General features: G+C 42.1%; 1 protein-coding gene and 1 non-coding gene across 5 annotated transcripts in view; one reads left to right on the top strand and one right to left on the bottom strand.

Annotated features, from left to right (window-relative positions):
* Positions 1–15,089: 15,089 nt before the first annotated feature.
* The window catches only part of LOC126284894 (fatty acyl-CoA reductase 1-like), a 152,580-nt gene continuing 142,839 nt past the window's right edge, over positions 15,090–24,830 (bottom strand). For 3 of the 4 annotated variants that reach the window (XM_049984152.1, XM_049984153.1, XM_049984154.1), the window contains 2 exons: positions 20,927–21,184; positions 15,090–15,406 (listed from right to left, as the gene is read on the bottom strand). In XM_049984152.1, the coding sequence (XP_049840109.1) occupies positions 15,313–15,406; positions 20,927–21,184 (352 nt within the window). In that variant the 3' untranslated portion in view covers positions 15,090–15,312. The other variant, XM_049984155.1, reaches the window with a different exon arrangement.
* Positions 18,080–18,153, top strand: Trnas-cga (transfer RNA serine (anticodon CGA)). The gene has a single exon. It is a non-coding gene; the product is annotated as a tRNA-Ser (tRNA).

Raw genomic sequence — 24,830 nt, 5'->3', positions numbered from 1 at the left:
TCCTCCGTGCGGATCCTGTACGACCTTATTCCCTTCCCCCACCTCCTCCTTTTCCTCGAATGGATACGGATCCTCTACACCTCCCGTAAACTCGGCCCTCCTCACCCGCTGGTCTCTCCCATCCTCTTCCTCCCCCATCCGCTGCCACGCCTGTACTTCCACGTCCTACCTGCTCTCCATCTCTCCACACCCTCTCCCAATGTGGCTTCCGCCAGCTCCCCCTCCCTGATGATGCCCTCCTCCCTTCCATCTACCCCTCCTACCAACTTTGATCCTCCCTCCCTCTTCCTGTGTTTGTTTCTTTGGGCATCCTCTCTCCCTTCTTTCCCCCTTCCCTCCCTCCTCCCTTTATCACCACTCCTCCCCTGGGATTCGCCTGTCCCCGTACCTGTACTTCTCCTCCCATCTCCTCTGCCATTTTCATCTTTGCTCTGCCCTCTTCCTCCCACTCCCCCTTCTTCCCCTCTTGGCAGGTCCCCAGACTCGCACACGTTACGTGGACATTCGCGCGCCGGATATCGTCGCTCCCCGTTTCTCGTGTGTGCCATCGTGTTTGTGTTTAGTGTTCGCCGTCACGCTCCAACGTTCACCTGTGCCGTCATCATCAGTGTTTGTGCGCCGTACCAACGTGTTTCAGTGTATTTTTCATCGAGTGTGAATGGCTCCGTGTTTTTGTATTCTGTATCTACTGCCTTTTACCCGCCATTATGTCAATTATGTGTATTCTTTATGTTTTCTCATTGTCTACTCTAAGGCTGAAGAACAGCGTAGAATGCTGCTGCCAGCCTACCTGTTGTACAGGTATTAAAATTACAATAAAGGAAAAAAATGGTCACATGCATTATGAATTATTGTAAACCTAATATAGGCTGGAAGCCTTCCAAGTATGCCCTATTTTTTAGATACAGTTGATTGTTCAGTAAATTGCCTCTATCTGTAATTAGGTGTGCATAAATTTGTAGTTCCTCAAGCGTGTCGAGTCTATAGCCCTTAACTTCATGATGTAGCAGCTCCATGTCACGTAAAGGTTTTGGTGTATGAGCCATTTGCACCAGATGTTCCGCAAAGGCTGACCTCACGTGTTCCTACGCCCTTTATTGGAAGATGTTCTTTAAACCTTACTGCGATAGCTCTGCCTGTTTGACCTATGTAATAATATGGGCAATCATCACACACAATCTTATATACGCCTGATTTCGCTGACTTATCACAGTCTTTCTCAAGGGTATGAACCAAATTTCGCTTTAAACTATTACTCGTAGAGAAGGAAATTTTAAAACCTGAATTTTTCATCAGGCGCCCAATCTTGTAGGAGACATTACCTATGTAAGGAACCGACAACCATTTCTTTGATCTTGGGTTTGAGTATTTGTGCTTACTAAAGTCGTTGTCATTTATCGCGTTTTCTTATGATATAATGCCTCACTATCTTTGGATCATAGCCATTATTCTGTGCAATACTCTAGAGAATTTGTAATTCTTTTTCGAGGTTGACATCTGACATCCGGATAGAAATCGCCCAATGGATACTAGAATAGAAAAACGCCATTTTATGCGCTTGGGGGTGGGTTGAATCGGCTGGGATGATGTTGTCTGAATAAGTTGCCTTTCGGAATACGTTGAACTCTAGGTAAACGATAAAGTTAACCTGCAACTGTATGCTGTGTATATGAGTTGCTGTCGCTGCATAAAAATGTTAAAAATTATACAGCCACTGTGACCGCAATACAGCTTTTATAAAGAGTGATATTTAGGACTGTTTTTGTGTGTGATGCGTCGTGGGAATGAGCCGTGGGAATAACAGCGGAATGAGGTGGTACGTTGCCAGCCACAGGAAAACCGTTTTCCAACAATCAGCGGGTTCGCGAGAACGACTCATTCATTTTCACAGCGATGCACACTGTTAATCGCGAAGTCTACCACGCACCGAACCATTCTCGAAAACCACGCTTTATGAAATCCGTATCACATTGTACGGTCGCAGTAGTTGTAGCTTCTTACAACTACAAAAGAGACCTTCATAACAAACCCACGTTAGCTGTTATGTATCTGAAAAAAAGTTATTTTATAAAAATCATAAGAACTTCTTTGTGAGTGATTGTAAAATTCCGTACTTTGAGATTTCCGTTATCAATATATGTGCCTCTAACCCATTCAAATTTCATTAATATTGGACACATGCATTTCAAGCTATATATTTTTGAGAAGTTCGTAGAGAAGGCGACAATCGTTACTACAAACTAAACCAAAAAATATATACTGAATTTCACAACCAAATTTTTCACTGTAGCCTAACGCAGAATAAAACAAGAAAAGTACTGGTATAACTCATTTTGCGATAGGCCTATTGGTCTGTTTGTTATTAAAACTTAAACTCGTGTCTCCATAAAAAATACTATAGTAGACAGATATGTATCTGAGGCATATTTAAGAGAACAGTGCTCCATTAAACTGGTGAGAAACCAGAAAATTGCTGCATGGAAGGCTAGAGGAATTGGTCCTAAAAATATCCCAGCTGTCATTGCCACGTGAGTGTATTTTTTCAAAAGTAGGTCAATAATGCACCGAGAAAAGAAACTGCCTCACTTTGAGTAATACAGATAAAATATTATTTACAAATCACAGTACTTACTAGTTCAATTTATTGTTCTTGGGTACATATAGTATCATACTGACTGTTAATGGTTACTGTAGATACTTAATTACAGTTATGCTAATGTTGCATTTTGTCTCCTAAAAATTATTAAAACGTAACAAGAATCAGTCTTGTTATTAAAGTAGTTAAGAAGGGTAGTAGGAGTAATCCATCTAACTACAGACCTATATCATTGACGCCGGTTTGCAGTAGGGTTTTGGAGCATATACTGTGTTCAAACATTATGAATTACCTCGAAGGAAACGATCTATTGATACGTAATCAGCATGGTTTCAGAAAACATCGCTCTCGTGCAACGCAACTAGCTCTTTATTCGCATGAAGTAATGGCCGCTATCGACAGGGGATCTCAAGTTGATTCCGTATATCTAGATTTCCGGAAAGCTTTTGACACCGTTCCTCACAAGCGACTTCTAATGTAGCTGCGGGCCTATGGTGTATCGTCTCAGTTGTGCGACTGGATTCGTGATTTCCTGTCGGGAAGGTCGCAGTTCGTAGTAATAGACGGCAAATCATCGAGTAAAACTGAAGTGATATCAGGTGTTCCCCAGGGAAGCGTCCTGGGACCTCTGCTGTTCCTGATATATATAAATGACCTGGATGACAATCTGAGCAGTTCTCTTAGGTTGTTTGCAGATGATGCTGTAATTTACCGTCTAGTAAGGTCATCCGAAGACCAGTATCAGTTGCAAAGCGATTTAGAAAAGATTGCTGTATGGTGTGGCAGGTGGCAGTTGACGCTGAATAACGAAAAGTGTGAGGTGATACGTTGGAATTCGATTACTCCATAAATGGTACAATTCTCAAGGATGTCAATTCAGCTAAGTATCTGGGTGTTAAAATTACGAACAACTTCAGTTGGAAAGACCACATAGATAATATTGTGGGGAAGGCGAGCCAAAGGTTGCGTTTCATTGGCAGGGCACTTAAAAGATGCAACAAGTTCACTAAAGAGACAGCTTACACTACACTCGTTCGTCCTCTGTTAGAATATTGCTGCGCGGTGTCCCAGGTGGAATTGACGGAGGACGTCGAAAGGGTGCAAAAAATGGCAGCTCGTTTTGTATTATCACGTAATAGGGGAGAGAGTGTGGCAAATATTATACGAGAATTGGGATGGAAGTCATTACAGCAAAGACGTTTTTTGTCGCGGCGAGATTTTTTTACAGAATTTCAGTCACCAAGTCTCTTTTCCGAAAGCGAAAATATTTTGCTGAGCCCAACCTACATAGGCTCGAACAGAAAGGTTTAGGTGTTCATTTTTCCCGCGCGCTGTTAGGGAGTGGAATGGTAGAGAGAGAGTATGATTTTGGTTCGATGAACCCTCTGCCAAGCACTTAAATGTGAATTGCAGAGTAGTCATGTAGATTTAGATGTAACGTTTTCCCACTTCATAAAAAATATTTAACAATTTGTTGTAATATTTTAAATTTTTACAGGAGACGAAATGCAGAACTTTGAAATCCCAAAAATTCTAGGGGAATAACATAAACTTACTATTTTTCTTTCTACGATCTTTCAAAATGGGACTGAACCAGATAGAAATATGGATATGACCGGAATTAAAAAGGCAAGCTGATTTCGTTGTATTACATTTGTGAATGAATGGAGAGTGATGAGTCAAATAGTTCAAATGGCTGTGAGCACTATGGGACTTAACGTCTGAGGTCATCAGTCACCTAGAACTTAGAACTACTTAAGCCTAACTAACCTAAGGACATCACACACATCCATGCCCACGGCAGGATTCGAACCTACGACCGTAGCGGTTCCAGACTGTAGCGCCTAGAACCGCTCGGCCACTCTGGCCGGCAGTGATGAGTCACGAAAAAAAAGTAGTTCATTCCAGTGAGAGACCTGATCCAATCCCTGAAAAGAATGGTTTTGCCTTTTGCTACCACCTATTAATGGACATTAATATGGAATGCCCTGAGACTATGCTTTTATGACGGCTTTGTCGATGACTGCAATCCATCAATGTGGTGTGTGAATGTCTGTGGAGGAATTGCAGCCCGCCCTTCCTCAACAGCCAAAACCAGAGAAGGTAATGACATTGGACACAGGGGACGTGGCGCGCCGTTGACGTTCTAACTCATACCAATGGTTTCCGTTCGGGGCTCAGGGTGGGCAGTAAGCAGTGCTGCAGAATGTTTTCATATCCATCCCACACTTAGTGTTTTCTGATGTGCGGTAAAGGGAGTACACCCTAACTGCAAATACACCTGCACAATGCAACACCACCTCTTTTGTACTTTGCTGTTGACCTTATAGACAATGGCAGGTAGAGATATCCAGGAATTCGCCAAATCTAAACACTTCCGACAGTTTGCTATAGGATACAGAGTGATTCATTCGTTTCTAGTTATTTACTGTCAATAGCATCGCTCTTTGTACAGCTGCAAGTGTCGCTTAACAGAGACTAGAGAAACGTGCTGCTTATGAGGAGGTGGTCTACCATTGTTCCTCATTCGTTTTAACTCCCTACGCACAGTCGTTATGCTAGCTAGACAGGTGGTAGTACTTTAGAAGTCATGAGCAATTGCTTCAGCTAATTTGATCAGATTTTTTCTACTATCCTCCGCAAAGCTCGGCGGTCCCTATGCGTAATAACATAAGGTTTGCCTGGTCTTGGTTTAACCGTAGTTGTTCCTTCGAACTTTTTTATTGGGAGTCACAACACCAACATTCGACCGGGGCAGTTTTAGGAGGGTTGCAATGTCCCTGATGGATTCGTTACTCATGTGACATATAGTGAGCAGCCCACGTTAGAGACCACTGCCCTCTCCTGACGGACCCGATCTGCTGGTGCCGCTTCTGTGCTGACAACATATTACTCCGCCTTCTTTTCTAATTTCAGGTTAAAAAAAAATGGCTCTGAGCACTATGGGACTCAACATCTTAGGTCATATGTCCCCTAGAACGTAGAACTACATAAACCTGACTAACCTAAGGACATCACACACACCCATGCCGGAGGCAGGATTCGAACCTGTGACCGTAGCAGTCCCGCGGTTCCGGACTACAGCGCCAGAACCGCACGGCCACAGCGGCCGGCTCTGATTTCAGGTTCTGTGACATTCTGTGGTCAATCCTCGTTACATAGGCTGGCACTGATGGTCCAAAATTGTATGGTCACCTATTCAACAGCGCATTGGTCACCTCTGGAGCGCAATATAATAACCATTCGGCGGGGAACTGACTCGACAAGTCTACCAACGTGACGGCGTGGGCACAACGGGTATTTATCTTTAGTTAGTAAAATTTTTAATTTGTTAGAGTACAGTAAAATGACATCGTTTAGGAACGAAAGCCATATATCGAGATGCTAATCTATGCGTCGTAAGGGAAGGGTGGGCATAGTGCCCACTGTGGGCATAATGGCCACTGGCTGTTACTGCACTGTATGGTGCTGCTACACAGCGGCGGAAGCGTCAACTATCACATTGGTACGCCACCTCAGATGTGTTGAAGGTGGAAGCTGTTCTGATCATTTATTCAAAAGTTATTGAATATTTTCGTATTTTTCAATGTCCTGATGTAAGGTAAGTGTATTTAATTAACTGTTATAACCAAACATTCATGCATAATACAGGCAACTGACAGTAGCATCTTAAAAGAGGTGTATTTAGGCCACAAAATGACTGTGTCTGTGTAATGCGTTGCTCGATTCGTTTAGCCGGTACTGTGGTATTTATGCAATGACGACGAAGAGGGCAAAGTAACCACGTCTGCGGCCGCTATGCCTGACTGTGGCCGCTTTGCTCGACATAAAGTAAAATATATTTTCATTGAAAGATAATAGTATTGTATGTTATTGAGGGTTTCAAACTTCCAACCCAATCCACTGCCTTACTGCAGTACTGCATGTGATTTGATCAGCATCTCCAAGACCAATAGGCCCTATATTTTTGCTGTAAGCCCACAGGATGTTGTTCCAATCCCTAAAGCAAATGTTATCAAACGAGAAAATAAAGGAAAAAAGGAACAGCTGCAGTTTTGGCCTCAAGCCCTTTCAAGATGAAACTAGTAGCCACAAAACCAGAAAAAGAAGAAAAGGAAAAACTTAATAAAATAAACCTGGAACTGAATAAAGAAAAACAGAGTAAGAATAGCAATGAACGAAGCAAAGAAAAAGATAAAGGAAAGCAGAAAACGAAATCAAAATCAGCGAGGCATGCTTTGTTTAATGACTCAGACAGTGACTTGAGTGATACTGATTGCTTTTTCTGCGGGGACTAATATTCCAGTTCAAGGGAAAATGCAGGATGGATACGGTGTTCGGGCTTGACTTTATTTGTGACGGTTGTAAATAAACTCAGTGTGAAACTTTCTTTTTCTACGATGGTAATAATATTTTGATTTTGAAAGTACACTTTCATTTAGTAAACAAATTGAGTTTAAATTTTGTATTTTATGTCGGGAAAAGTGGTCACCTTATGGCCACTTTACCGAGATAAAGTCAAAATAAAAATTGCTTGATGTAGTTAAATATGTAGGATATCGTATGTTAATTTTATAGTTTATTTCTTATTTATTTTCTTCAAGATTAAAAAAAATTCCTTAGCATGGCCACTTTGCCCACCCTTCCTTTACATTATACTAACGTTTTAAAAAAAATGAAATCCCAAAGTTCTTTTGGTACTACCTACGTCACAATATTCTCTAGTGGAGTGGCCCAGCAAACCGGTGTGGCCCAGCGGTTCTAGTCGCATCAGTCTGGAACCGCACGACCGCTACAGTCGCAGCTTCGAATCCTACCTTAGGCATGGATGTGTGTGATGTCTTTAGGTTAGTTAGGTTTAAGTAGTTGTAAGTTCTGGGGGACTGATGACCTCAGATGTTAAGTCCCATAGTGCTCAGAGCCATTTGAACCACTTTTGGAGTGACCAGACTTCTTCCGTCCTGGTATAAATAAAATTTCGGGCTGAAACCACATTTTTCCTAGGTCCATTTTGATAAGTGTATTTATTAAAAATTGTTCTTACTTATGTCGATGTCTATTTTGAAAAATCCCGTTTTATTCCGAGCTAAGGAAGGGGCAGTATGGTCACATACTTTTCTTCTGAAAATCAATAAAACAAATATTCTTCTCTGTTTTACGTATTTATTATCTGCACTGCTCGGCCACTCCTTGATTACTTTCGTAATGCAAGTTAATGACAGTATTTGCTTCATAACTGTTGATCACAGTTCAGTATTTTAATACAGGACGTTCATCATTGTGCTCGTCCTGATTTAGCGGTACAATGCATATTTTGTGCCTATAGATTGGAAACGCAGCCACATGTACTGCAAGGGACGCGTTGACTTCTGATTAATGATCTGAGCATATTGGATAACAGTAGACAGCGAAACTGTCTTTATTGTTTTGTTTTCATATGGTATGATCTAAAAAAAAAATTAAAAGTTGGGTGATTCATTCCTGAGAAGACCTTCACAAAGCGAGCAAGTCAGCAACGCGTTGGTCCACCTCTGTCACTTATGAAAGCAATTATTCGGCTTGGCAATGACAGATACAGTTGCTGGATGTCCTTCTGAGGCATATCGAGCAAAAGTTTGTTCAACTGCCGCTTTAGGTCGTCAAAACCCTGAGCTGGTTGGGAACCCTACCCAAAATGCTCCCAACGGTCTCAGTTACGGTGAGATCTGTCGACCTCGCTGGCCAACGTATAGTTTAGCAAGCAGACTGTCGTCCCCGTACCGCTGTGAAGTAAGGGTGCGAGACGTATCGGATAGCGGTGGAATCCAAACCTGAATGTCCTCCGTCACACTGCTCGACAACCAGGAGTGATGATCTTGGGTGTCATTTCTTCTCACAGCAGGACCCCTTTGGTTACGAACCGCGGCACCCTTACAGCACAACGGTACTTCAATGATATTCCACGTTCCGTTTTGTTGTCATTCATGGCAAACTATCGTCTCCTACATTTTAGCAAGATAATGTCCACCCGCACACGGCTATAGTTTCTACTACTTGCCCTCGTGCTTGCCAAATCCTACCTTGGCCATTAAGGCCGACGAACGTCCCGAAAACGAGAACGTTTGGACCATTGTGAGCAAGACCGTCCAGCCAGCTCGTGATTATGAGGATCTAAAGCGCCAGGTGGACGTAATGTGGCTCGATATCCCTCAGGAGGACACCCAACAACTGTATAAATCAGTGTCAAGGCTACTAGCAGCTTGCATATGAGCCGGAGTTGAACCAACGCGTTAATGGCTTGCTCTATTTGTGAAGCTCTTTCTCTTGAATGAATCATCCACTTTTGTTTTTGTTTAGAGTGTATGTTAGAAATCGAGCTTAGTGTGTCTCCCACTTACCTTTAAGAACGAAGAATGAATAGCTGTCAGGTCGATGTCTCATTAGAAAGCCAACGTTGCTTGTTTGTTCTCCATTTCGAGGACTGGTGCGATGCGGCTTTTCACGCTAGTGTATCCTGTGTAAGTTCCTTCTGTGCAGAACTACTGCAATCTACATCCACTTTGTACGTAGGCTGTTTAGGGTTTTATGTTGGTAACGCCACGTAGCGCTCTGTATAAAAATCACTGATTGTACTGTGTGCAGTCTATGACTGGTTGGACTCAATGTTGGGATATTCGCTTGTGTAGTGTTGGGCAGTTGAATGTGAACAGCGCTTAGAGTTGCGCAGTTGGTGAGCCGCCAGCAGTCGTGGATGTGGAGAGAGAGAGATGCCAGAGTTTTGAGAGGACACTATAAGCGTTTTGAACATCATTAAGGTAGATACATTGTTTGTTCTCTATCAAAATCTTTCATTTGCTAACTATGCCTATCAGTAGTTAGTGCCATTAGTAGTAAGAATCTTTTATTTAGCGGGCAGTATTGGCGCTCGCTGTATGGCAGTAGTTCGAGTGATTCATGAAAGGTATAGGTTATTGTTAGTCAGGGCAATTCTTTTGTAGGGATCATTGAGAATCAGATTGCGTTGCGCTAAAAGTATTGTCAGTTTAGTGATGATCAGAATAAGCAAAGAGAGAAATGTCTGAATATGTTCAGTTTTACTCAGCTGTTTGAAAATCAAATAACGTAAGAGGTTTACCAGCACAGCCATTCATAATTTTCTAAGGGGACGTTACTACTTTAACCCGCTTATTTTATGCAAACCTTGGTGTTCCTCTGCGGATTTTGCCCTTCACGCTTCCTTCTGTTACCAAATTGACTATTCCATTTTCCTCCGGATGTATCCTATCTCCCTGTCTCATCTTTCTGTCGTGTTATGCCATAAACGCTTTTTTCCCCACGATTTGATTCAATAAGGGTTCTGTAGATTTTACATCAACAGATATAATCTTCGGTATTGTTCCACAATATCACTTCTCACTTTCTACTCATGTGTGATGTTTAAGTAAAGCATTTCACTTCTGTGTATCAATTCACCCATGACATTCAATTTCAGGAAAGACATACTAACATTTACGTTTATATTAGACGTTAGCTGCAGTGTCCGACGTTGCCCGGGATGTTCAACATCTGCCACACAAAGTGATTGCCGCTGTCCCTTTTGATACTCATGGTTAGTGACACACAAGCGGCTTGCGAAACTACAGTCGTTTTAAATCGAAGGGCATATTTGAGTCACTGGGTGTCAGCGGAGTGCGACGAATGAATACCTCTTCACCTGTATGAAAATATGATTTGTTGCGTCATCTGTTATTACATTTTGCTAACAGTATCTCATTTTTTTAGAGGAATCGTCTTCCATTGTTTCAGCTCAGTTTTACTGTTTCAAGTAGGGCTGTGTTGGACCACGACTCTAATTATGAGAATAGTGTACGTCACAGTTCCGGAAATCTCGCGTTTTGTTTGATATTTTAATAGGCCGGCCATATGTATTTATAAACTGTCCATAATAATAATAATAATAATAATTCCAGTCCCAAAAAACAGGTGTTAACAGATGTGAAAATTACCGAACTATCAGTTTAATAAGCCACGGTTGCAAAACACTAACACAAATTATTTACAGACGAATGGAAAAACTGGTGGAAGCCAACCTCGGGGAAGATCAGTTTGGATTTCGTAGAAATGTTGGAACACGTGAGGCAATACTGACCCTACGACTTATCTTAGAAAATAGATTAAGGAAAGGCAAACCTACGTTTCTAACATCTGTAGGCTTAGAGAAAGCTTTTGACAACTGGAATACTCTCTTTCAAATTCCGAAGGTGGAAGAGGTCAAATAAAGGGAGCGAAAGCAATTTACAATTTGTACAAAAACCAGATCGTAGTTATAAGAGTCGAGGGGTATGAAAGCGAAGCAGTGGTTGGGAAGGGAGTGAGACAGGGTTGTAGCCTGTCCCCGACGTTATTCAATCTGTATATTGAGCAAGCATTAAAGGAAAGAAAAGAAAAATTCGGAGTAGGGATTAAAATCCATGGAGAAGAAATAAAAACTTTGAGGTGCACCGATGGCATTGTACTTCTGTCGGAAACAGCAAAGGACCTGGAAGAGTAGTTGAACGGAATGGACAGTGCGTTGAAAGGAGGATATAAGATGAACATCAACAAAAGCAAAATGAGGATAATGGAATGTAGTCGAGTTAACTCGGGTGATGCTGAGGGAGTTAGATTAGGGAATGAGACGCTTAAAGTAGTAAACGAGTTTTGCTATTTGGGGAGCAAAATAAGTGATGATGGTCGGAGAGGATATAAAATGTAGACTACCAATGGGAAGGAAAGCATTTCTGAAGAAGAGAAATTTGTTAACATCGAGTATAGATTAAAGAGTCAGGAAGTTGTTTCTGAAAGGATTTGTATGGAGTGTAGCCCTGTATGGAAGTGAAACGTGGACGATAAATAGAGAGGAGAATAGAAGCTTTCGAAATGTGGTGCTACAGAGGAATGCTGAAGATTAGATGGGTAGATCACATAACTAATGAGGAGGTATTGAACAGAATTGGGGAGAAGAGAAATTTGTGGCACAACGTGACTAGAAGAAGGGATCGTTTGGTAAGACGTTCTGAGGCATCAAGCGATCTTTAGTTTAGTATTGGAGGGCAGCCTGGAGGGTAAAAATCGTAGAGGGAGACCAAGAGTTGAATACACTAAGCAGATTCAGAAGGATGTAGGTTGCAGTAGGTACTGGGAGATGAAGAAGCTTGCACAGGATAGTCATAGAGAGCTGCATCAAACCAGTCTCTGGACTGAAGACCACAACAACAACATATTAAAATGCATATACATATAGTCTATGCCCGCCCATATGTTCATTAGGGAGTCGTGTACAAATCTGATGTAAATTAGCGAATAATTTTTAGAAATTTTTGGTAACACCTTTTCCCATTTACACATTACATGCATATAACTTTCAAGTCAGATCACGTAATCTTGTGTAGACCGTAATCTTCCTTTGGTCTTCAAGGTAAAGAGTGAAAATTTAATCAAAATTGGAATAAAACTGGAGATTTGTATGAATTACAAGCAAACACAGACGCTCTTCTTCATATATATAGTTTAGCAAATTTCTCTTTTAGATAACAACTTGCCTTGCTATTACCGGTCTACATATTCTATCTTCTTTGCTTCTGCCATCGTCAGTTATTTTGGTGACCAAAAAAATGCTCACTCATTCTGTGTGTTCTAGAGGCGTTCAAAAGTAATGCAACACATTTAGGTTTAAAAAAAATGCGGAATTTGTTGCGGAGAATCGTGGAATATTCCCGCTTCAGTCTCTGTAGTTTATGAACTTCCCATAGGTGGCGGCGCCATACGTAGCCCTGAAAATGCCATCTGTAAGTGAGGTGCGTCCGAAACAGGGAGTTGTCATGCGGGCACTGTCGATTAAGTTTCTTTTGGCGGAAAACCAGAGCATCGCAGATATTTACAGATGCTTCCAGAATATATACCGAGACATGGCAGTGAACAAAAGCACGGTGGCCTAGGTGTGTGTCATCATCGCAACAAGGTGGCGCAACCCTACCCGATCTCCCGCGTACCGGCTGGGCGCCCACATCTCTAACCCCTGCGATGTTGGAACGTGCGGGCACTGTCATTCCAGGTGATCGGCGGATCACAATCAAACTCCTCGGTGCACAACTGGGCATCTCTGTTGGAAGTTTTTCAAACTGCTGGCCTCATCTGTCCCTAGGGTTACACACTACTTAACCTAACGTAAACTAACCTACGCTAAGGTCAACACACAACTGGGCATCTCTGTTGGAAGTTTTTGAAACTGCTGGCCTCATCTGTCCCTAGGGTTACACACTACTTAACCTAACGTAAACTAACTTACGCTAAGGGCAACACACACACCCGCGGCCGTGGGAGGCCTCGAACCTCCGGCAGGAGAAGCCGCGCGAACTCTGTAGGTAGTGTTGACACGCCCGTCCACCAGTTGTGATGTTCCCGTTGGGTTACTCGCCACCAAGTAAACAGATCTCAAAGAGCAAGGAAGGACCATACTGTGCGGCTGGTCCCGGCGGAGGTTCGAGTCCTCCCTCGGGCATGGGTGTGTGTGTTTGTCCTTAGGATAATTTAGGATAAGTAGTGTATAAGGTTAGGGACTGATGAGAAGTCCCATAAGATTTCACACACATTTGAACATTTTTTTGAAGGACCATATGTGGAGAATTGCTTGAGCGTTCCAGGCTGATCGTCGCATAAGGTCGTATCATAGAACGGAGATTATGTTGAAAAGTTGCGTTTTGTAGCAAAAATAGTGGGGAATAATATAGTGTAATCGAATCCTAAATGAAACCAACCTGATTTGAGTAAGAAAGTTTTGCGTTATTAATGAACGTCTCTCGTAAACTGAAGACAGAAACGCACGGTGCGTGCAGAACGCCTGTAACGAGAATACTTGAAGAAATTTTGATGTAATATCATTTTAAAATTTCTCTTGGTATGTTTTACTAACGTCTTTGTGTTTGTTCAATTCTTACTCACCACAAGGCAACAGACAGCTGGTCCTCTGTTATATGAAATCAACCACACTGCATTAAGTTGCTGTGTTAGAAACGCTTGAAATAATATAGTAAACATAATGATAAACAACAAAAATCCAAATTAGTATTTATGCTGATGTACACTACTGACCATTAAAATTGCTACACCACGAAGATGACGTGCTACAGACGCGAAATTTAACTGACAGGAAAGAAGATGCCGTGATATGCAAACGATTAGCTTTTCAGAGCATTCACACAACGTTGGTACTGGTGCCGACACCTACAACGTGCTGACATGAGGAAGGTTTCCAACCGATTTCTCTCACACAAACAGCAGTTGACCGGCGTTGCCTGGTGAAACGTTGTTGTGATGCCTCGTGTAAGGAGGAGAAATGCGTACCATCACGTTTCCGACTTTGATAAAATTCGGATTTTAGCCGATCGCGATTGCGATTTATCGCATCGCGACATTGCTAGCGTTGGTCGAGATATGGAATCGGTGGGTTCAGGAGGGTAATACGGAACGCCGTGCTGGATCCCAACGGCCTCGTATCACTAGCAGGCATCTAATCCGAATGGCTGTAACGGATCGTGTAGCCACGTTTCGATCCCTGAGTCAACAGATGGGGACGTTTGCAAGAGAACAACCATCTGCACGAACAGTTCGACGACGTTTGTAGCAGCATGGACTATGAGCTCGGAGACCATGGCTGCGGTTACTCTTGATGCTGCATCACAGACAGGAGCGCCTGCGATGGTGTACTCAACGACGAACCTGGGCCCAGGAAAGCCAAAACGTCATTATTTCGGATCAATCCAGATTCTGTGTACAGCATCACGATGGTCGCATCCGTGTTTGGTGACATCGCGGTGAACGCACGTTGGAAGCGTGTATTCGTCATCGCCATACTGGCGTATCACCCAGCGTGATGGTATGGGGTGTTATTGGTACACGTCTCGGTCACCTCTTGTTCGCATTGACGGCACTTTGAACAGTGGACATTACATTTCATATGTGTTACGACCCGTGGCTTTACCCTTCATTTGATCCCTCCGAAACCCTACATTTCAGCAGGATAATGCAGGACCGCATGTCGCAGGTCCAGTGCGGGTCTTTCTGAATACAGAAAATGTTCGACTGCTGACCTGGCCAGCACAATCTCCAGATCTCTCACCAACTGAAAACGCCTGGTCAATGGTGGCCGAGCAACTGGCTCGTCACAATACTCCAGTCACTACTCTTGATGAACTGTGGTATCGTGTTGAAGCTGCATGGGTAACTGTACCTGTACACGCCATCCAAGCTCTGTTTGACTCAGTGCCCAGGCGTATCAAGGCCACGGCCAGAGGTGGTTGTTCTGGGTACTGATTTCTCAGGATCTATGCACCCAAATTGCGTGAAAATGTAATTACATGTCAGCACTAGTATATTTGGCCAATGAATACCCGTTTATCATCTGCAATTCTTCTTGGTGTAGCAATTTTAATGACCAGTAGTGTTGTAGTGATAAAAGTCATCTTGATAGCATAAGTAATTAGAAGTATAAATTTAATAGTTTATACAGTTATTGTGATTTACATTTGGAATATGGAAATGCAATTATTGAAAGAAGTTCCTTGAAATAGCCGACGCAAGGATGTTAAGGATTAGAAAACGACATTGGTGATGCGAATGATAGCTTGTGCCCGAAGCCGGGCGTGCTGGGCAGGAGGAACTCCAGAGTCTGCCGCTGCCGCTGGGCAGCCGCGCGGCAGTCACACTCGTATCACGGCAACGAGGATCTGCCACAGCTTGAACAGCAGCAGCGTGCTCCCTGTGGCGACCAGTATGTGGTTCACGACGACTAACCTGAAACAGTTCATTACGGCGACATGTATTTAAAAAGAACACTGTCATATAAGCAGGGCAACGAGGATCTGCCACAGCTTGAACAGCAGCAGCGTGCTCCCTGTGGCGACCAGTATGTGGTTCACGACGACTAACCTGAAACAGTTCATTACGGCGACATGTATTTAAAAAGAACACTGTCATATAAGCAGTCTATATGATCGGTGTTAACTTCCAACGGTCGGATAACTGATGGTGTGTCACCCTTAGAACATAGAGGGGAATAAGTTCTTCTTGAGATTCAGTTTCTGTAGTTACCTAAGATGTAGTATGCATATAGATACTGTAAGTTTTGCCGAGCACTAATATTATTGTGTGCCGGAAATTAAACACCGATGTTTGTTCATTTCTTTTTGAATTTGGGTTCGGTGTGTTAATGCCGTCGATTAGAGTGTCATCCCTTTCCATTACATACTGTACATTTTGATAGGCAAATCAGCTCGTTATTGACAAAGTATGTCAGGTGACATATTCATCTAATCGTTACGACGTATAAAATGTCATGTAAGGTGCTAATTTGATATTCATTCAAGCTGCCACCTTACAATACCACTGTCAGAACTGACCTTGCCCTATTCTACAGCATGCACTTGTCTCGCGTTGTCGTAAACACATGTCACAACATTGCTTATACGCAAGAACATGAAAGGAAGAAGAAGGATGGAGATTATACTATAATGTCCCGCTGACGGTGAGGTCATTAGAGACGGGGCACAAGCTCGCATTACGCAAGTATGGAGAAGGATATCGACAATGTCCTTTTCAAAGGAACCATCCTGGCATTTGCCTAAAATGCCTTACAGAAATCTCGGTAGCCCTAAATTTGGGTTGCTGGGTGCGGAGTTCAACCATCGTCCTCCGAATGTGAGTCCAGTGTGCCAATCACTGGACTGACGTGCTCAGTGCAACATCGTGATCAGGTGCTAGTGCTCACGCTTATATTATCGAGTTGTGAAGCCCTGGTCTGCTTCAACTCCATGTTGGCGATTAGTTTCTACAACATTCGCCGAAACGCTTTTGATGATTGACTTCACCTCACTGCCCAACAAGTATCCACTTCTAATCACTCTCCACTGCCTGTGCTTATTAAATCAGGTGACATGTTAATGTCCCTATATTACTAACGTCACCGCATAGCACTGAAACTCTGCCAACAGACACGCACGTGCTCCCCTCACGTCGAAGTACCAGACTCTGGCTCCTACAATCGATACTTCATGTCGACTCCCTATTTGCTGTTACAAAGATACTTACACATATATGGCCTCCTTGATTTACACGTACATCTGAAATTACAAAACATAGCGATACTAGTGACTGGACATTTAAAAGTAAAATAAAGAAAAAGAAAAAATCGAAAACTGTCTGTAGCTGTGTGCACGTAAGTAGGCGAATAGTGGGATGATTTACAGTGGAAAGGAACAGTGTACAGCGTGGCACTGCAACCAGTAGCTTCAAGCCAAGTTTCCATATGCAGCTAAAGTGATGGAGCAGCAAGTGGCGTGACAACTCATTCGGCAGTGGCGCCGTTTGCTGCTGTTTCCACAGGCTCCTGTCAAAATTCTTATTCCATGTTTTTAACATGGCACCAACTGAGGTTCTTTGGACAAATGTTGGCGTTGTAAGTCAGGTTATGACATTAGAATTGCACCAAGAATCCGATAAGAACAAGACGAAGCATGAAGATTGAGTTTTGCGCAGAAATAACTCAGGGGCAGTAAACACACTTAGATGCAGTAGCACGCCTCAGTGAAAATTAATTCCTCAACAACTTTTGGATACAGTGCGAGATGAAGCAGAGGTTAGCACACTGAACTGGCATTCGAGAGGATGACGGTTCAAACCCGCGTCGGCCCATCCTGATTTAGGTTTTCCGTGATTTCCCTAACTCGCTTCAGGCAAACGGCGGGATTGTTCCTTTGAAAGGGCACGAATGACTTCCTTCCCCATCCTTCCCTAATCCTGAGGAACCCACACTCAAATAAACCAAACAAACAACTTTCGGATAACAAAAATAAGTTTCAAGTATTTGTTGAGCTCTATTAAGAGATTCGATCCTCTCGTTGTATATGTACGTCTTGCTCAAGTGAAACACTTCGTTATTTGACATCTAGCGATTACCTGACATCCTCCAATATTTATATCACGTCCTCAAAACTACTATCTCAATGAAACTTCCTGGCAGATTAAAACTGTGTGTCCGACCGAGACTCGAACTCGGGACCTTTGCCTTTCGCGGGCAAGTGCTCTACCATCTGAGATACCGAAGCACGACTCACGCCCGGTACTCACAGCTTTACTTCTGCGAGTACCTCGTCTCCTACCTTCCAAACTTTACAGAAGCTCTTCTGCGAACCTTGCAGAACTAGCGCTCCTGAAAGAAAGGATATAGCGGAGACATGGCTTAGCCACAGCCTGGGGGATGTTTCCAGAATGAGATTTTCACTCTGCAGCGGAGTGTGCGCTGATATGAAACTTCCTGGCAGATTAAAACTGTGTGCCCGACCGAGACTCGAACTCGGGACCTTTGCCTTTCGCGGGCAAGTGCTCTTCGCAGAAGAGCTTCTGTAAAGTTTGGAAGGTAGGAGACGAGGTACTGGCAGAAGTAAAGCTGTGAGTACCGGGCGTGAGTCGTGCTTCGGTAGCTCAGTGGTAGAGCACTTGCCCGCGAAAGGCAAAGGTCCCGAGTTCGAGTCTCGGTCGGGCATACAGTTTTAATCTGCCAGGAAGTTTCATATCAGCGCACACTCCGCTGCAGAGTGAAAATCTCATTCTGGATACTATCTCAATGTTCTGGTGTGTTGAGCGCTATTTACAATGCCCAGAAGAGTCGTTTGAAAGGTAATATTTTCATTCTAGCTCCCCACATCAGTTAAAAACGACGAAATACTGAAGTTATCCTACGGTGAATTCTGGAGTTACGGTTCTTGCAGGTGCGCCACCAGAGACCTCGCTACTTCATTTCTCAATTCCGCTGGACAAGTGTTTAAGAGTACTGAAGTTCCTAGTACTAGAACCTGATATACTGCCACTATTGCATTAAATTTCATCATTTGCATATTTAAGGAAGCCACTTCGAACCTACAAATCATTTTACACTGCTAAGTGCTATACCACCTCCTGCACTCCCCTGACTTATGCCCTTGTAAGTTCAACTCGATTTCTAACCTGAAAGAAACACGTCACGGGATTCGCTACAGAACTGCTACAAATTCGTCGAGCAATAGACCTCGCTGCTCGAACTGTCAACACAGCTGGCACTGCTAAGAGTGTCCTGCGACTTACACATCGCCGGCAACTGGTTATACACAATGCGTATGGCTACTTCGAAGGTCAGTAAAACTTTGAAACACGTATCTATTCTGTACGAGCTGGAAATAAATAGTTGCTACTATTAAAATTCCAACACTCGTATTAGTGCAAAAACCATCAACACACACGTTAGATTTGAAGGCACTGAAAACAAGATGGCAGCTGCTAGATTTGCTTTTGACGCCAATTGTTGGTGGGGGAAGGAAAGTACCGTCACAAAGCTAAAGCGACGTTAAATTTTGTGCCAGCCTAAAAGTGGCGATGCTCGAGTGATGCCATAGAAACGTGAACGTTTCCACAAGCACCTGCGGTGACGTCACTCTAGTGCCGGTAAAGTTGAGTCTCTTTCGCTGCTTGCACAACCCTGGCTTTAAAGCAAGATCACACTGACCGTTACCGCACTGTCACGGCATTGTCGCGTCAAGGTGTATTCACACTGTCCGTCAACATCACAGCGCGTCAACTCAACTCGGATCAAGTGATCTCAACTCGTATGGCTTTCCTCAACTGTTTTCTCGCAGGAATTGCGATCTTCGCAAAATAATTTTCACCTGTTTTTACGCGCAGTACTAGAATCCAAAATTGTACAAAATTGGACTCAAATGATTTACAGTTTGCAGGGATAACCTGCATTTAGACAAGAAAGGCAGAAGTACAAAACAACGCAAAAAAGTGTGTGGGTCCGATAAATATCACTGCGCGGTACAGAAAGAGAATTTCACACACTATAAAAGTAGCTTGAGGAAGAGGAATCTGCATTTTATAAGTATTTTAGGAAGTCGCAGCACCAGTTTTTCATTTGTTACGTCAAACTGCACACAGACTTGTTAAAAGGAACAGAAAGTTACAGGCTGCCATTACATCTCGTGAAAAACTGGTTTGTTTAAATTGAGTTTAGTTGCTAGTGCAGTGCAAATTTTTGTGCATTAGTCGTATCTCCCTCGAAGCTTTCCCTTCAAGATTTATGGGATTGGTTTTGTTTACATCTTGTATTTGCCTTTCAATAGTTGAAGTGCCTAATGTATACTGACGTTAGATAGTGAAACCACATAAATATTGGCCACTGATGCTTGCAAAATTGTTTCACACACAGTCAAGGGATCTACTTAACAACAAATAAGCCTGCCATGAACAAACATTTAGCCAAACAGCTCTAATACATTACTTGATGTATACTTCACTAAAAAAGCATTTTGCCACTCTTACAAATACTGAATGTTTTTTTCTTGTCTATATGAACGATTACAGATGCCTGACAGTATGCAAAAAAATTCCACATACTAATTACTCTGCTTCTAACCACATTTCATTTCAAGTTGCAGCCCATTTGAAGCCCATTTGATTGGAAAATATTAAACATGGTGCCAGTATGGATAAAAATCCAGTTTATAAATGTAGTAGAGAGCAAGTAATTTAGTACACCCATGTCGTATAATTCAGACTGCTGCGTCACTGCTTCAACTAATCTTTCGTCATTTATTATAAAATTATACATTTAAGAAAAGAAGTAACGAAACAAAACAGTTTATAATAACAAAAATAACGAACAACCACCACGAGAACCACGACGAAACGAAATAATTATGGAAATCTGAACGTGACAGTCGAGAGGAAATGAGCTTTCGGATCACGTGAGCAACAACGGAATTTGAAGTCAGCCATCAAAACTCTCTTTTCGAGAAACCTTAACGGCACGGAGACGTGATGGGACGGCTGCCCTGCATGCCGCCATTTGAAATGCAGTGTGGACTGGCCGTTACACTGCCGCACCTATCGTAATGAGCGTTTTGTAGTACTCGTAAAAATATTTAACTTTCATTTTTGTGTTTGTTTCGGTATGGTGAGGGTACTCAGTCACAGTAGTAGTCATTATGGATGGCATAAAGGAAACACGGCAGGGATTGCGGTAAGAAGCCACAGCGAGAGTTTTCTGAGCCTGCAAATTTTTATAGGGAGGGTCAGAAGCAGAAACGGTGGTCCGAAGCGTCGCTTGCCTCAGCGTTGCCATTTATCGGGGAAGGCAATAGATGGATCATAAGGTGCGAGAAAGAGACAGCGACCACAATAATTTCTCCACTCTTCTCTGCGCAGAATGCGTCACGCAGCCGTCTTCTTACTGGCACGGCACTGTACTTCTAAGAAATACCATGCAAAAGATAATGCACTTACCGACGGTATCTTTTCCTTGCTGCCTCCAAGGTGTCAAAGCTCTCGTTCAGAAGGTAAAGACGCAAGCCACGCATGGTATTGCAGATCAACCATTCCCAGTCCATGTCTACGATGTCACACGGAAAGAGCTTGCGGTCGACTGCACCCATACGGCCCAGGAGGGCCGCCAGGTTGTCATCTTTGAACGTCCACTCTCTAGTTGTGAATGGTTCCAGAGCCTGTGAGACCCCATGAATACGCGAGTACATGTTCCATAGTCTGAAACATTTGAAACCAAAGTTCTCTGTCGAGATTCATTGTAAAGGTGGAAGTCATATAAGAAGATTGAGGAGCTTTGTGGAATACAACCCTATAGATCGATGGCTCATTTTCGGGAAAACGTTTTAAACGACCCACCACATTGTGCAGAATGCTCCCTCCAAGCTTGGTTTCAGAATCCCGTTATTTCAGTGAATGGCAACACTTACTGTGTCTGATGTGCAGTTAGCTGCTCGTAAGTTTATGTAAGTTTGTTTTTACATCTAACGAAGTGACGTGGAAACGAATGAAAATAAAAAATGTTTACTGCTGTAGCAGTTTGCAGAAGACATAAACTAAAAGGAAGACGTCAACTGCTGATGCATACATAAACAATACTGGAGCTGAGGTTAGGGAAACGATATTTTTGCTAAAGAACGAATGTTCCAAGAAAAAAGTGTCACCTAAAAGTGTAACAAAACCAGCAAAAGGAATCACATGAAATATAACATAATGGACAGGGTAAGGACATGCAAGATTCTCATTTAGCACAGGCCATGGAAATGAAAGATAAGAAACTGAATACAAAGAAAACCGAAAACCCAAAGACCTTTCGACGAACCATCTGAGAATACTTGTTAGTTGTCAGAGGATCTAAGATTAAAATTTGCCGTGTAGCTTTCTGTAGACTTTTAAGTAAGTAGACTCAGGGTCAAACAGTAAAAGATGTTAATTAATGAAACAGTCGATACATAAAATTGAATCAAATGTGTGGATTAAATTAAATAAACATTTAAGCGTGATTCTCAGTGAAAGAGACATTATTCTGGCACTAAATCAAATTTAAATTGCTTTCAGAATCCAAATTTGAATATGAAGATATTATTTCAAGTTTTTCAAAGAACACTGTAACTGTGCCTTTAAGCAGGCCGAGACAGATATTTGTGATGTTTGCTCATAATGTCGAAATTTGCTGAGAAGTGATCCAACAGATGTTTGAAAAGTAGAGTGTTCACTGCTCCAAAGGAAGGCAGACAGAAGAAAGATCTCATCCTTAAGAACTAAACAGAATCTTCTTTTCTTGCTGCTGAGTTCGATTATTCTCAGAATTTACCAGATCCAAAGTTGAATGTGACCAGTAAGTTTTATAAGAGACTCTATGGTTGCATGTGTTTAACGTTCACATACACAATGGCAGTTCGTCGTTTATGTACTGTTTTATGAAAATGGAGAAGAAAAAAAGATTCATATTCAGTTGCCTCATTTCTACCCACACTTGAAGAAAAAAAGGAAAAACATTGCTGAATCCACAAGTGTGGGAAAAATGATTTTGCTTTCTGGTTGCGGAGGACAACGTAAGACAAGCATATCATACCCGCCCTACAGGAGTGAAATGCGTTAAACGCAACACTTTTCATGCAAAATGGGGCCCCACCCCAAATCGCTTGTGAAGTTCACCTGCTTCTCCAAAATACATTTGGAAACGATCGAATTATCAGCCTACAGACATGCTTTGTTCTGCTGTGCAGAATGGAATTCTACGCTTTCAGACACTCTTGTACACTGATGGGCGTCATATTAACCCCGTTTTATAGCAATAAGGTACCGATATATAATGCTATGATGTACAGTAGCAGCCCATTGAAAGTATTTCGGTTGAATTGGTTATATGTTATTTCTTTTCCTCATGTTCTTGAGGAGATTAATTCTACCAAGTTTCGTCCTTGTACAATAATTAGCTTCTGTCTTGTAACGTGTTCAATAGGGAAAGTTTAATTATAATCACCCGCTAGGTCACATCCTGGTGCTAATAGAGAGTTATGATACAGATGTTCAACAGATGCAGAAAACATTAAATAAACTGCACCCCAACGTGAAATTCACAATGGAACCAGAAAAAAATTAAACGATAGACTTCCTGGACCTAACCCTAAAAAAAAAAATACATTCAAAAAAGCATATCAGCTGGAAGTTTACTGAATACACATTTCAGATAACATAATTAACTCAAATTCCAATCATGCTGCAACACTCAAATATGCTTACTTTCATGCGACGATAAACAGAAAATGATCATCCAGGTCGCGTCACCGATGTATGAGGTATCGTGTTAAAACTTTGTATGCTTGTCTGATACCTAATATCATGGATTCTGGTCAGTATTATTGTATATTAATTATATTCATAGTAATGAAATCAAATGTAATGTGCTGCACAATAATTTGAAAACTAGTTTAAATGACCACGGTGTCCACATAAATTATTCTAAAATTATGGAACGTGCATTGAACGTTCGTCGCAAACTGAGGTTTAACATTAGGTAAAAATTATAGGAAAGAAAATAGTATATATGTATTATTTTATTTAACTAATTTTTAAAAAGAAAAGATACAATTCTTTCCCGTGTTCCCCTCCCTAAATGTAACTTGTTTTTTTACGTGTTCCACAAGCAGCACACATCATACAGAAAAAATGAAAAAGGTGAAATGAGAGATATAATATTTTATTTAGAGAACTGAAAAGAGGACAAACAAGCAGAACCTCTGTTTCTAACAAAGATGTACAACAGCAAACAGAAGTGTTTCTTCAGACCGAAATTTTGCATTTTAAAAGGATACGTTTAAAAAGTTAAATTACAATATGAAACGCTGGGGGAAGGACAATGACATGTCACAAAATATAAATTTGTTCAGGAGAGTGTATTGTTAGTTTTGATAGACTGTCTTGGCATGTCTACCAAAAATCATGTATATGTCAAATACATGGTTTTTCACTGTTTAGCCCCAAGCCCTTGATACGCATTGTTGTGTAGGTTCTTTAAATGGCCTACAAATATAAAAAAAATGTCCTCATCGTTCCTCTGTGGCGACATGAAGGGCATCCGGCCACCCTCTGACACTAGCAGCGCCCAATCAATAGTAACAAGGCCCACCTTGCGTTGAAGTGCGACAAAGGTACCAGGAAATGATGTTTCGCGCCATCCCGTGTGAGGTATGATTATCTGAGTAAGCTAACAGAAAATCGAAGGTAAAATTATCAATTATTTTATGTACCTCATTTGCTTTTTTCCCACTGATCTTGGCGTCTGTCAGTCTTTTGAGCTGGTACGATAAAGACGTATGTAATTACGCTCTCGCAGTATTGTGTTGATTAAAAGTTATAATATGTGGAAGTTTTCACTTCCTTACTGACCTACGTCCTAATATTCACTTCGCGATGCGACGAGGACTTCCAATGTTAAATTGATCATTTCAGAGACGAAGTCAACATGAACAGAGAATAGCCGTCTCAGTCACGCCGGCATTGTTGTACGTCGTTGGGGAGACAACGTAAATATTTAGCCGTACACCAAACTCAAAGGAATGCAAATGTTCCAGAACTGCTACAACGTTCTTAACAGTCACGCATCCATACCTGAGTGCGTTTCTGGGCATATAATTTCTTCTGCGGTCACATGTTCATCGCTTCAACTCTGAACAGTTCACGTTATCTCTCTTCTTAACCGATACGTTGTTGAACTATGTCATTCGCCAGCACCTAATCACTTCAGGCAAACAGTCTCAGCTTACATATCATTGTAATAATTACATCCTATTAGGAATATTATGTCAACTCTCACTCAGCTTTACAGTAAAACCACAAACCAAGTTGCAACACTGTGATCGTA

Source organism: Schistocerca gregaria, chromosome 8 (assembly GCF_023897955.1).
Source record: "Schistocerca gregaria isolate iqSchGreg1 chromosome 8, iqSchGreg1.2, whole genome shotgun sequence".
Lineage (NCBI taxonomy): Eukaryota > Metazoa > Arthropoda > Insecta > Orthoptera > Acrididae > Schistocerca > Schistocerca gregaria.
This window is presented reverse-complemented; position numbering and strand designations above follow the sequence as displayed.